Genomic DNA, 14,933 nt, shown 5'->3' with positions numbered 1-14,933 from the left:
TTTGATCCATAGTTAATCTAACATATAGAAAACGGAAAAGCCAACCGGGTGGTATATATCCCTTGATTTATACTGGTATTAGAGCTCCACGGATCATGTGCCTTCCACTTCTGTGATCACCTTATTCAGGTCATGATAAACCTATTGTGTAATGAACATATATATTATTGGCCTTTGTCCCAATAATACTAGTATTGGGTAAAGACAGCTATATTTTATTAAAAAAACACACAGGCATATAGTGTCTCCAAACACTGGTTGCACTTATTTAGCATATGACAAAGCCCCGCTTGCCCCTCTGCCTTCACCCGAGCAGCTGCACGAGCTGCAGGGCCAGTCTGCCTTTCAGAGGGCTAGGAGCGTCGTGCAAGTAGGCAGCTTCCTTTAGTACAATACTAGCCTGTATATCTGAGGAAGAAGAGGCGGGAACTTTAATAGTGACATTGGCTCTCACTGAGCCCCGTTCACGTTTCTTCCCCTGGGGTGGCACTGCGAAGTTCGCGCCAGAGCTGTCCTGGCATCTGAGCAGTGTCAGTCACGTGGAGCACAGCACGTGGTGGTTTCCATTTTATTCTCTGTGTGTCTGGCACCCTAGTCTACAGCAACTCTACAGCCTGCAGCCCAACACACAGTCTGTCGCTCACTGGAATCCAAAAACCCATGGCATGCATGTACTCGCTCAACAGAGAGCTGCGAGGCCACACTAACGGCAGTACAGCGCTATACAATCCGTTAACATGACAAAAGTGGTCGAATGTCTTACATTTTACTGACGCGCTTTACATCATTCGATAAAGACTCTGGTTTCAATCACCTTGCAACCCCTTGCTTTGTGACGCAGCAATAATGTTTTATTATATCACCCGGAGAGACAACTCAGTGGATCAAGGCTCCCGCTGCAGAGATGTAAGTTGTAGGTCACTAGTTTGAGTCCCGAGTGGACTGATTCGACCACTGTTCAAGGGCGATTAAGTCGGCAAATTAAGTTTGGTACTAGTAGTACCTGTCATGTCTTCTTGAACTACCTCGGAGTCTAGGCGCTATATTAACAAGCGCTCGCCATTACGTATTGCTCAGCTTTTTCTTGCCTGCTAAAAGGTTTCTTGTCTTTATGGGGCCATGTGTTTGGCCCCATAAAGATAAGAAACCTTTTGCGACAAACGTAATTCAGGCGAGCCCGTCCAAGTGGGACGGCTCAAAAAGCCGAGCAAATACGTCATGCACAACTCTGTTCCAATGGCTGGCCACCGTTTACAATAAACGGTGACACCAGCCAATGGAAAAGAGGGGCGGGGCTTAAAGCCCCTTACAGAAAATACCCGTAAACATTAAATCTCGCCAGCAAGACTGCGCATGCGCGCAGCATACGCCAGGCGAGACCTAAAAAGGGATAGTCGGCGGTCCAGCTCGAGGGCGGGGGAGTGGCTTACCCACTGTTGTGGGTACTGACTGTTTGGTCAGCTCCAGGGCCGACCAAACTGTCAGTACCCACAACTGTGGGCAAGCCACACCCCCCCTACCCTCGAGCAGGACCGACCACCCTCCCGCCCCCAACCAGGCACTTCTGCTTTCTCGCAGTGCGAGAAGCAGAAACATAAAATGGTAGTTTTTACCATTTCATGTTTCTGCTTCTCGCACTGCGAGAAAGCAGTGGGCGGCGCCCAAACGCCCCTATAGAGGAGCCGCCACTAAAACAAATGGTCTGATGAGGATTCTCTAACTTGAGCTGGCGTTATTGGAGCCCGTGCTATAATTCAATGAGTCCCTCATGGATACTTTGATGGCTATGTGGTCGAAATCATGTTCTTTTATGCCTGTTTGTACAGATACCCAGATGACGACCAATCCCTCGGATAGAGAATCCAAATAGAATGAGGCCTTTGGCACCACAGACTGCACTTGGCAGAGCCATTGGCACCAATGTCGTGCTTCGAAGACACACCTGGTGGAGGTTGACTGGATATGCTATTTTCTCCTACTTAGCACTAACCTAACAGAAGAACTTAGAATGTGCCCTGGCCAACCAGCCTTCCTGAAAGGACCTAATAATCAAGCTTTCCAGACTGCACTTAAATGCTTAGTAAAGCCTCGCCACTTCTCTCATCATAACCACATTTCATTCTTCATATATTAATGATTCGAGCTATTCTCTTACCTGTTACTTGTACATTGCTCTTCCGTCCGTTTCACTAGGTCAGAGTTGTAAACATATCACACATGAATAAATAATACAGAAATATAAACATATATGTCCTTTGTGAAACAAAGGGAATTACCCTGCAATAGATGATGCACCTTTTTATGATAAAAGTGTTGCAAAAGGCCAGCGCAGTTATTGGCTGAACAAAGACTGATGCCTAAGAGGGGAATGCGAGGTTTTATTTGAGCTAACAACAGCCATCAACAGGCACACAATTTAGCAGGGGTGTTGGAGCTTACTTTATAATATAATCAAATACTTGCTACCCTCACCAGCAGGACTACTCAAGGCCCAACAGTAGACTATGTTCTAGCACGAGGAGTGAAGTAATGTCTACCTCCTCATGCAGAGCATTTAGCAGGCTTCAGCCTTTAGCGCTTTCTGATTTACATGATTTAAAATGAAGCACTGGCCTCATTGTAGTCCATGATCCAATTTACGAATGAAAAGTGTGAAAGGGTTCAGGAAGAAAGTAGCAGATTGATTCAACAAGCACTTATAAATGTGTTGTATATTAAAATGCATCATCCCTGTTTCAGTGCTTTGACGTGACCCATCCTGTAATGCGATGTGTGTGTACCCCTAACCGGACAGAGATGCTAGGATGCAAGATAAAAGGAAGTGTCAATCAGTACTGAAGTACTCTCAAGATGCTTGCTTTCTAAAGCAAAAGAAACAGCAGAAATGTCTGATGACATCTCAAGAAGGGCCATGATCCAGTGCACAGCCATTAACAGCCAGGATCTATCTGCATTGGTGGAGACTTCCAATTATTTAAAACAAGTATTGGCAAAGCCCACTGGTCTAACTTGCATTCTGAGCCCTCAATAAAACACTCCAAAAAACCAATTGTAGTGAAAAAACCCTCAAAGAAATACTAATGTTGTCTGTGCATAACGTGTCAATGAGATAAGCAATTTAAAGTGTGGTGAGTTAGAGTACTTTTCGGATGTAAAATAGTTAATTATACGTTGCAATGCAAGTACTCCGTAGGAGGATGAATGTTAACCAAATAGCCAATAGCACGGGGTGAGACAGAAATATACCGCTGTATGGGGCCAAATATTGTAAATATTTGGTAACAACAAACACTATCCCAGAACTATCTATAATGTTCGAGCGGCTTACTATGCTAATGAAATTAAGCTTAGCCCTAACCCGGCCAAATGTATTTTTAAGATCCTTAAAGACCTTAGGGCTAGGAAAAATTCGACATCCGTCATTTCATCTGAACAGCAGTGCGAGGATCTGGTCACTTTCTTTGTTGAGAAAGTCTGTACCATCTATCGGTCCTTCCCACAAGTGACCACTCCTTCTTCTATTGCTCCTCCTAGACCCTTGCCACTGCCGTCTCTAACAGCTATCACTAGTATTTCTCAGGATGAGTTCCTTCGGCTGAGCAGGAAAGTTAAATCTGGCTCTCCTGCCGACCCTTTAAAGCCGGCTCAGTTTAGGGAGTCACTCTCTCTTTTTCTGGCCCCGCTATGCCAGATAGTTAACTCTTCCTTTTCCACAGCTATTGTCCCGGTGCCGTGGAAACAGGCATGGGTATCCCCCATTCTCAAAAAACCATTGCTTGACCCGGCCAAACTCGAAAACTTAAGGCCTATATCTCTCCTCTCTTGGGTGGCTAAGATAGCAGAGGCGCATGTTAATGATACACTAACACATTTTTTGAACTCCAACAACATTTTGGATCCTTCTCAAAATGGTTTCCGCCTGGGCCATAGTACGGAGACTGCTCTCCTGGCCATGACTGAACATCTGCGGACCATTCTCGATTTCGGTCAGACGGCGGCACTGATCCTGCTGGATCTAAGTGCCGCCTTTGACACAGTCTCGCATGGCATTCTGCTACAGCGGCTGGAGGAGGCGGGTGTGGCTGGCCTGGCTCTGGAATGGTTCAGATCATTTCTGACCGAAAGATCTTTACCAGTGTCAGCCCCCCCCCCCCGTTTCTTTCTCAGGCCCATTCCATCGACCAGGGGGTGCCACAGGGCTTGTCGCTGAGTCCCTCTCTGTTTAATCTGTACGTCTAGCCTCTGGCAGCGGTCGCCAGGCAGTGGGACCTCACCATGGTCTCCTATGCGGATGATACGCAGCTAGTGGTGGCCCAGGCTGAAGGTTCCACTCTGAATGCCTCAAGGTTTAGAGGTGGCCTGGCGGCCGTTGCAGAATGGATGACCACTAATTGCTTACAGCTGAACGCTAGCAAAACCAAGGTTTTGCTAGTAGGGAAGAACTCGAGCATGTGGAGTGAGCGATGGTAGCCGAGTGTCCTGGGGAGTACTCCTAATTCGAAGGCAGTGGTTAAAAACCTGGGGGTATGGATGGATTCCTCTCTCAGCTTTCAAGACCATACCAAAAGAGTTGCCGGCACTTGCTTTGGCCTCTTACGGGGTCTTAAGCCTCTTCTGAAGTTTTTTGACCCACCAACGCGCCAGCTGATTGTTCAGTCAGCTATTCTATCCCGATTGGACTATGCCAGTTCGCTCCTATTAGGGGCCAATCAGGCTGAAATAACTCGGATGCATCGTGTTCAAAGCGCCGCAGCCAGAGCCTTGTTGGGGTTCCATGCGGTCCTGCCCCTCTGCTGGCGCCATCCGGAGACTTCACTGGCTTCCCATGGTGGAGCGCATCAAATTTAAGATGCTGTGTCTTTCTTTTAAGATTTTGAAGCTTGCCACGCCTAGCCTGCTTGGTAACTTGCTTACCCCTTATGTCCCCCCCCCCCCGCCAGCTGCGCTCCTTGGGGCAGCACTTGGTTACTGTTCCCCGTGTGAAACGTTGTTGTGCGGGGGGCCGGTCCTTTCGTTGTTTGGCAGCCAAGCTATGGAACTCCCTGCCTGTTCAGATTCGTAGAATGGAGTGTCTGCTTGACTTCAGAAAAGCTATCAAAACCTTCCTCTTTCCTTCAATTTATTCTTCTCGGTCTCTTTTTCTATTCTTCGGGTTTTTTCAGGTCTGGTGTTTAGGCCCGTTTTCTGATGCTGGTTCGCCCCGGGACGCCCCTTTGCGGGGGCAGCTGTGCGCTATATAAGCCCGAATAACATAACATAACATTGAAAACACCTGCTGCAGTGAAAAAAAGACATACAAGATATTGATGTCTGTATTAAATGCATTTAGGAGATAAATGTAATGTTTGCCTCCAAGTTAAGCCTGACTGCTCTGTGCCAAGTGAAGTGATGACAAACGAAGGAAGGTAAGTAGAAAGTCCTTTATTTGAAAGAAGTAGAACACTACACCTTCAGCTTTGCCAATCCTAGGTGCAATCCCTCACAGCATCAATCATGAACATTCCAATGCAGCCTTCACCTGAAGGTTCTAAGATGGAACCAAAGGGACAGAGTGGGAGGGGGAGGACTGTACCAAGTAGGTAGATTATAACACATCTCCCTCCCTAAAAGGAGGAAGAAGGGGAAAGAAGGGAAAGGGAAAGAAAGAGCAAGGGAGAAGCAGGCTGAAAAGGGAAGAGGGTGGAGAAGAAAAAGGAAGAACAAGAAATAAAGGGTAAACAGGTGAGAGAACAATGACTGTGGTCTTTCGCAGCAGACCCAAAAATGATCGACACTTCGGACAGGAAGAGGAGCACATCACTCCATTTTGTAATCTTTGTGCCATCCAGGAGAGCACTTGGATCTTTCCCCTCTTCTCCCTTGAACCACCACCGAAAGGGCAGCCTGAGTGGGGGAATCCTTAGTCTCACCTTGACATGGCCTGTCAGGGCATATGGCCACTCGATCCATACTACACATTTTACCATTTTCAAGAATAACAACGTTATTCTTAACCTCTCCGATTTTTTCTGGAGCATAGCATTTGTCCTCTTTACTGCCAACACCATAAGGTTTTCTGATATAAACCCATTGCCCTTGTTTAAGTGACTTGTTTTTGGTACCCCACTTCTTATCATACCTCTCTTTGTATTTCTTTTGTTTATTTACCAACCTCTTCCTGAAATCTTCCTGGTTGACCCTAATCTCTTTGTTCTGGGACAACCAGTTTGGAGACAACTTAGAGCCAACCTTCCTTCCCCTCAGTAATTCAAAAGGGGAATGACCCGTGGTAAAATTGGGTGTGGTATGGTACGACCATAGCATGTCTCTAACAGCTGCTTGAATAGGTTTACCTGAAGTAGCTGCTAATTGAATACACTCTTTTAACATACGATTAGCTCTCTCCAACTTCCCATTTGCCTTGGGACAATATAAAGGTGTGCGTATGTGAGTAATAGACAAGTCCTTGAGAAACTCCTTCATTTCATCAGATACCAATTGTACGCCATTATCAGTGACTATGGTGGAAGGAATACCCTCCTTTGAAAACACCTCACTTAGAAAACCAATGAGAGCCTTGGTATTGATCCTATTCACAAACTTATATGTGATCCAGTTTGAATAATAGTCAATAAGAACCAACAGGTACCACTCCTGAGGTCCCATGGTATGTAAGGGACCGGCAATATCAAGACCAAGCTTGCCCCAAGGAACTCTGGGGACTTCAACCGGTATAAGGGGAATGTGACTTGTGCTTTTAGATTTATCGCTCAGGCTGCAAGCCCTACACTCACGCACCTTCTCTTCCATCAACTGATCCATATAAGGAAACCAATACTCTGATCTTAACCTTGCCTTACTGAGACTTCTCCCCAAATGCCCTTCATGAGTGAGATCAATTATGTGATTCCTTAACCCTCTTGGGGGAACTAACTTGCCTGATTTGAGAAGAAAATTCTCCACTACAGACAAATCATTCCTTACATCCCAAAAGGGCTGAACTTCTTCAGGTAGGACATTGCATTTGTTGGGCCACCCTTTGATTACATAATTTTTTACCATCTTAATGAGATCATCTTGCTCCATGTAAAATTCCCATTTCTCTTGTGCTATCGCAGGTAGGGCAATTTCCAGAATATTATCTTTGGGCATGGATGTAACCTCTTCATACTTCACAGGGGCCCTAGATAAACAGTCAGCTACCCTGTTCTTTAGTCCGGGAATGTACATCATTTTGAAATTGAAACCTTGGAGGCCCAAAACCCACTTAGCAATACGAGGGGTCATGTTCTCCATATCTTTTTTTGTGAACAAAGACAACAATGGTTAGTGATCTGTACATATTTCAAATGGCAAACCCCAAACATAAAACTTGAAATGTTTTATTGCCCAAAAAACGGCCAATGCCTCCTTTCCTACTGTAGAATAATTTGACTCAGCCGCTGTAAGGGTTCTGGAAGCAAAGGCTACCACCTTGACCTTATTGTCAAATCTTTGTGAAAGAGTGGCCCCTATACCTCTAATGCTTGCATCCGTGGATATTATAGTGTCTCTTTCTGCATTGAAATTGCCAATGAATGGGGCAGAAATAATCGCTTCTTTTATACATTCAAACGCTTCAACATGTTCTTTACCCCAAACAAATGTGGCATTTTTCTTTAGCAGATCCCTAAGAGGTTGAGACAAAACAGAAAAATTCCTGATGTATTTGGCCATATATTCTGCCAACCCTAAAAATGAAAAAACTTCTTCTTTGCATGTGGGAGTGGGAGCTCTTCTCACTGCTTCAACCAAGTCAATCTTAGGTTTAATCACTTCCTCCGAGATTGTGTGCCCCAAATAGTCAACAGATGTCACCCCCAATTTACACTTGTTTTCTTTAGTAGTAAAACCAACCTCTCTAAGTTTGCTTAGCACAGAACTAACATTCGCATTGTGTTCAATCTCATTAGAACCATATATTAGAATGTCATCTTGGAAACACATTGTTTTACAGCAATCCTTTAGAATATGTTGCATTATCCTTTGAAAAGCTGAGGCGGCTGACACCAAACCAAAAGGCATTCTCAAGAATTTGTAGTTACCAAATGGAGTAGTGAAAGCCGTCAGCAACTGAGATTCTGGGTGGAGACTGACCTGATGATAGGCCAAGGATAGATCAAGCCCGCTAAAAAATCTTGTCCCTTGAATCGTGCTCAGCATTTCATTTATCCTCGGTAAGGGATGTCTATCCACCAAGATGTTTGCATTTAAGTCTCTCAAGTCCACACATAATCGAATGTTCTTCCCATTATCCTTGGTCGTGAGGACAATGGGTGCCAACCACTCTGAACTATCAATTTCTTGAATGACACCTTGGTTAACCAGTTTTTGAAGTTCCAATCTTAAGGGTTCCCTCATGAGTTGAGGAATTGAACGAGTTTTGTGCAACACAGGGACAGCTCCTTCTTTTAAAACAATTTTATGCATATAATTTTGTAACATTCCCAATTTATCTGTAAACACTTCCGGAAATTCTTTAGTGAGGTTACCTCCTACCACTGGTGGTTCAACAAGCAAGACCCGGTCAACCTTGTTGGGGTCCAGGGTGATACCCAATTCTTTCTGATGTTTCCACCCCAACAAACTTGAACCTTTCTTAGTGACATATACCTTGCCAACTGTATGTCTGTCTTTAAACGAGATTCTCATTCTTGTCATCCCCTCTAACGGGATAGGTTCTCTATTGTACCCAGATGGACAAATATCAGGACTTTCTTATCTGATCCTGTGTTTGGCAAACTTTTCTTCAAATACTATCTTCTCAATGAGACTGAACGGCGAACATGAGTCCGCATACACTTGAATTTTTTCCCCATCCAGATAAATATCACAAGTTGGATATTGTATGCTTTCGTCCAAATCCCCTTGTTCTATCTGAAATACAAATGTTTTTTTATCATCTGTCACTAGCTCAGGATTTTCAATGACATGTACTTTGGGACTGAATACATTGCATACCTTCGAGAAATGCCCCTTCTTATTACACTTCCTGCAAACTACATTCCTTGCTGGGCATTTCCAGTTGTTTGCCAAATGGTTGGGACTGCCACATCTAAAACATTGCAAACCATCAGATTTATTACGGGAAACCTCTTTTTTCGTTTCGCCTACTTTACACACAGCCTCCTCACTGGTAGAGACCTTAGATTCCCCTTTCTCTTTATTCAAATCTGGATGAGACTTCTTCTCCTTCATACACAATGCTGTGTGTTCTAAACCCTTAGCTATGCTAATTGCTTCTTCAAGGTCAGGATTTCTAGTGATGAGTTCCTCCTGTATCTTAATGTCATTTGTGTATCTAACTAATTGATCCCTGATAAGTGAATCCGTTAGGACACCAAATTCACAAGCGGCTGACATGCCTCTTAAAACCGCCACATATGAGGAGGCTTTCTCATCCTTTCTCTGACATCTATTGAAGAATTTGTGCCTCTCTAATACTACATTTATTTTTACTCTGAAGTGTGATTCCAATTTCCTCAAAGTGTACTTGTAAACATCCACACCTGCTTCCTCCTCTGTGGGTTCAATTAACCTTCCTGTAATGTCCTCAAAAACTTTCCTCACCTGAATACCAAGATTGTGCAGAAGGATATTTTGCTTTCTTAAGCTAGAAAAATTACCCCCTCCTATTGCAATGAGGTATGATTTAAAGATACCTTCCCACCTATGCCAAGGTATGTCAGGCTCACCTACTTCATTTAAAAATGGGGGTGGTTGACTCATTCCTGCACCTGCCATGGCTGTCCACAACATTTTTTTTTTAAAAGAGGAGAGTACACTACTAATTAATATATATATTTTTTTAAGTTTGGAAAAATTTCAAAAATAGGCTAGAAATTTTAACAATGTAGTCCAGAATCTGTGAAACCTATATGACAATGTATCTTTAAACTCTACATAAGATTGTTTCTAACACCTACCAAATGATTAAACAGAAAAATATACTACCATCATCAAAATGAAAGTCTTTGTCCTCTTTTTATGGCCGTGAAATGTTTCATAACCCTGTGACCGGGAAGTAATGTTTATAAGGTGGGAACTTCCTGTGAGGAAATCAGAGACAGGTGTCCCGCTTAGAACGCGTCTTGTATGCCACTCAAAATAACACAGCCTTGAAGAAATACACAGCCTTGTGAAATGCTGCTGAATATTAGAAGTAAGTCCGCACCATTACGTGAGCTCACCCCCGCTGTGACTGTGTGCCGCTGCAAGACGACTCCCTCGTGAGGCTGACAAGAGAAAACAGTGCCACATGCAAGATGAAAACACTCGCTGGGATCGCAGAGAAAACAGTGCCACATGCAAGATGAAAACACTCGCTGGGATCGCACACCGCTGAGACGAAACACCTCACCAGCAGCTCACTTTCAAAACCGGCACAATGAACGATAATTCAGCTCCGCTGGGATATTACATCGACGTGAGGCAATCTCCGCACAGGCAGCTGACTTGCAAAGACGTCCGTTCATAACATGGAAACAGAGGCAGAGGAAGCGCTTTTCAAAATCCTGGGAAAGCACACTTATCCAGAAAAAAAAAAGAATAATAATTAAGCGGAAGCAAACAATCCTCCAGCATGGGCGTTGAAAATCAAACCCCTAGCAAAGACACAGGCTCCGGGCACTTTCCTCAAGTTAGATAAAGGCACAGGCTAGGAATACACGCAACACTGGCTGCCTGAATACACAGCGAGTGAGCAAACAGAAAAGCCAGGCACAACTCTTAAATGAAGAATGTAACGTGAAGGGATTGTATCAGGCACTTAGTGAAAAATATACGCCTTTATCAGATTAAAGTCTCTGGCACATCCAAGCTAAGCGAAAGACTCACCGGAGGAAAGGATGAGGACAAACTTGAACCATACTTTTGACATCCTTTGAAACAACCGGAGAAAAGTCTTCAAGAATGTGCTTTGAGGCGACTGGCAAGGCGAAAATCCACAGGGGAAGGTGTAGCGCTGTCCCTGTCACAGCATCCCAAACTCGTCGCCAAAATGAAGTGATGACAAACGAAGGAAGGTAAGTAGAAAGTCCTTTGTTTGAAAGAAGTAGAACACTACACCTTCAGCTTTGCCAATCCTAGGCGCAATCCCTCACAGCATCAATCATGAACATTCCAATGCAGCCTTCACCTGAAGGTTCTAAGATGGAACCAAAGGGACAGAGTGGGAAGGGGAGGGGGAGGACTGTACCAAGTAGGTAGATTATAACACCAAGCTACTAGGGGGGTGAGCACCAGTTAATTTGGGGTTTACATGGGCCTTACTCTGACAAGGACTTTGGTTTCTGCTTGACCAGGGCTCACGTCCCACTCAACCAACAACCCAATGTCTCACAGTAACCAAGACTGCCAAACCAGACCTAAAAACGATTGGAGCTCTTATAGGCAAATGTTGGTTTTTCTTCTTAACCTGTGCGTTTTATAATTGTTAAAAGTGATGGATTTTGGAGGGATGTAAAATTGTTTTAGAAGCGAGGAAGCTACAAATCCAAAGAGAATAAAATCTGTCGACAACATAAAACCTGTCTTATCTCATACCATCTTGGCCCAACCAATTTGCTGTATCTTGTGGTATTCCACTTTTCATGTTAATGCTTATCATATGGTGTTTCCCTTTAATGCTGTAAATATTGTAGTGCTCTAGAATAGTGGTCACCTAGCCACTGCGTGATTCTAGGCCATTCCTGTTGGAGCTGCTGGTAGAGTTGGTCCTACTGACTCTGCTGTCCATGTAGCCAAATAAAAAATCAGCTTTAGACCCTCTCTGTCTACCTGGTTACTACACAATTATATCTTTGTTTGCCAATAAAACAAGCAAATTAAGAATGACCTTGCAGGAGTACTCACTAAAGCATGTGAACTCAATGAGCTGGAAATGAAAATAAAGAAAGCTGCACAGTGTTGCGCTACCACTACTTGGAAACTCTTTCTAGAGAAGTAGTAAGTGCTGGTATCTCCCGAGCAAGCCGCTTCACATATGCTGATGTAGGATCTGGCCTCTTGTAGCGATTAGTGGTTTGTTAATGATCAGAGTCAAGAACACTGGATTCCAATATTAAAATGATGCGGTTATACATTTGTGAAATAGTACAGATTTGGTGAAGATGTGGAGTAATTTATTTTTTCATGTGCGACAGCATAGTGCAGCATCTCCTTCGTATTTGTTATTCAATCCATTATTTTATGCTTAAATTAACCCTTGCATGTTCGTCTCTCTTACAGATGTATGCCAACGGGCGGGAACTGTGCGAGACCATCTGGGGAGACTCCTTCACAGCTGTGCAAGAGCCCTGCCAATGCTTGACGCTGACCAAGTCTGACCTGGTCCCCCGCGAGGCTACCACAGAAGAAGGGGAGAGTGCGGAAGAGCCAGATGTCACCAAGGAGGGCACGTCAGGAGACCACGGGCCCTGCCAGAGTACCAGCTCCCCGTTCCTTCAGAAGCTCGTCGGCTCCAGGCACAAGCGCTCTGTGTTCATAGAAGACGTCGAGGGCAGCGGGAGTGGGTTCTAACTTAATGTCCACATGCCGGCAGACACCCTTTAGCTCCTTTTCTTACCTGCTTTCCCCCCATGAAGGGGAATACTCCCCAGCTCGTATAAACTGCTTCTGAACTATGCAATCCCCCATGCCCATTACCCAGCAGCCTTGCTCTGCAGCTCCCCTGCAGTCAGCGCCAGTCCTGTAGCGAGTTAGTGTGATACCACACCATGGAAGGTAACTGCGTCCATCTGACACTAGATGTGGCCCCAGAAGTACACAATTTCACTCACATCTCCACCAAAAACCCACCGTCAATGAAAGGCACATCTACCTCATGTAACTGCATGCATGGCACAAGGTCACCGAGTGATAGAGCCACATCCGCTTCCGGTACCTGTCAGCCTCCAAGATGGCCGACGCCAGTGCACCACAGGTCTTCACCTCCCTCCCAAATGCCGACAGGAAGAGGTTACCTGGAAAAGAACTCAAAGATTGAAATATGTCTGCTAGTCCCTCATCGGCGGCGTCCCTTTCTCTGCCACTGATGGGTGGCTAACATCCATGTGCCTCTAAGGCAAAGCTTACGATAAAAACACAGATGCTGACAATGGACGAGGCAGGCCAGACCCTTCTAGTCTACCGTTTTATTCGCCTTCTAATGGATCACAAAGTCATTTCGTTTTCAGTTTTGTTCTGGCCCGAGAGTGTGGTTTCCCCATGTGGCATGAAAGGTCTATTTGAACTTATTGTTGTCTTTTGCGTCCATCACTCCTGCCTGGTGGCAGTAATCTTTTTCTCGACCCGTGGATAAACATTCACAAGTTCTACCTCTAAGCTTTCCCACTTCTGTGCCTCATCCTGTGACCCTCTTTCTTCTCCAGAGATCATCTTCTGTATTGAATATCTTCCCCAAACCCGTGCCTCTTTGGACTGTGTTACTCTTCGGATGTTCACTGTTGCCATCTCACCTCCTCATTCCAGCCTGAGCTGCTTATCTTAGCCTGACAGTGTTGGGGTGGGAGCCTCTGATCCATTCATACAAAAAAGAAGCAAGCTGTGGAAAAGCGTTAGGCATAAGCAAAGGGGGACTTGGAATGCCGGATTTCATCCTAAGGGCAATACTGTGAAAATAACGTATTTGAAGAAAGGGGAAACATGCTGGTGAGATCTGTCATATTTTCCAAACACCACCACCTGGTCATAAAGGGGTTGGGGTTGAGTGAAATCCTTGCAGTTTACAGCTTCTTTAAGATTCTCAGAGCACGCTTGCCGAGTTTCTGATAGGCCAGATGGTAAAAAAATTCCTAGAGGATAAGGTTAGTCCATATACTCATGGGTGGGGCGTGTGCGCCATCGGAGACCCTCCAAGGAGCGGGCGAACGGGTATCACAGAGTGCAAGGAAGCTGAGCAGGCGTTAGTTAGAGTGGAGTCAAGGTATCCAAGGTACTTTAGAAAGAGTGAGGTGAAGGGAGGGGGTGAGAAAAGTGTTGAGGAAGGGAAACTGAGCAAATGGCTGGCGGTGACTGAAGACGTTCAAGAAGGATGGACTGAAGCAGTGGGATTCCAATAAGGGATTGACTGGCACAAATGGGGGAAGTAAATCGGTTCTGTCAGTCCCTTCTTACTCCACTAAAAGTTATTCCTTCAGGACGAAAATAGCCCAAATACTTTATTGTGCCCACTCTATCCACAATACTATATAATCCTCTGTTAGTCACAACACGTGTCGCCCTTGAACCACCCTGCCCAGTCACTGACTTGGTGCTCTATGTCGTTACCCACACACCTGCCTCAGGTTCCTTATCTGCCAATTCACATGGCAACATTCTTGTCTATTTTATCCAATGTTCTTTGTGCCCAATTCTCTATGCCTTTCAGTCAACATAAAGATGTCCATTGAGATGCCAGTTAACTGAGGGTCTGCAGATACATATGGCTTGGTGCCCATAGCTCATTCTTTGTCACCCTCTCCCCAACCCACCCTTTTGTCGCTTTTGGTGTCTACGCTGATGTAAGAAGGCAAACAGCGGCAAACGTCTCATTTCAGATTGTGTTGGAGAAAATAAACTTTTAAAAAACATAACGGCTGTGATTTGTGTGTCTTTTATCGACAAACAGGGTAATTTTCAAAGTAGATTTTCCCTTCTTCATTGAGGCCCGAAGAGCACATGTCCAAGTGTGAAATAATGTGGCTGAAGAACATATACTTGATATATCACACAGCTCTGCCTTTGGCCCGCATTCACCAAGACAAGTGCAGCACTGGGCTGTGAAAATCTTGCCCTAGTCAAGAGCAGAAGCTTAAGTATTTCTCATCAAGTTGGAGCCTTCGCATTCATCAGACGCTTGTGGCTGAATGAAGCCAAGTGGTTGATGAGAGAAAACAGAAACTCTGAAAATGCCAATAGTTTTGCTTTTGTATGGT

General features: G+C 44.8%; 1 protein-coding gene across 1 annotated transcript in view; it reads left to right on the top strand.

Annotated features, from left to right (window-relative positions):
• Nucleotides 1–14,588, top strand: part of RTBDN (retbindin) — a 133,961-nt gene extending 119,373 nt beyond the window's left edge. The window contains exon 6 of the mRNA XM_085654476.1: nt 12,247–14,588. Coding sequence (XP_085510602.1) covers nt 12,247–12,537 — 291 coding nt within the window. The 3' untranslated portion in view covers nt 12,538–14,588. The remainder of the gene's footprint in view (nt 1–12,246) is intronic.
• Nucleotides 14,589–14,933: the final 345 nt, after the last annotated feature.

This window comes from Triturus cristatus, chromosome 4_1, assembly GCF_964204655.1.
Source record: "Triturus cristatus chromosome 4_1, aTriCri1.1, whole genome shotgun sequence".
Classification (NCBI taxonomy): Eukaryota; Metazoa; Chordata; class Amphibia; order Caudata; family Salamandridae; genus Triturus; species Triturus cristatus.
The sequence above is the reverse complement of the archived record's forward strand: the minus strand, read 5'-3'. Positions and strand labels throughout refer to the sequence as shown.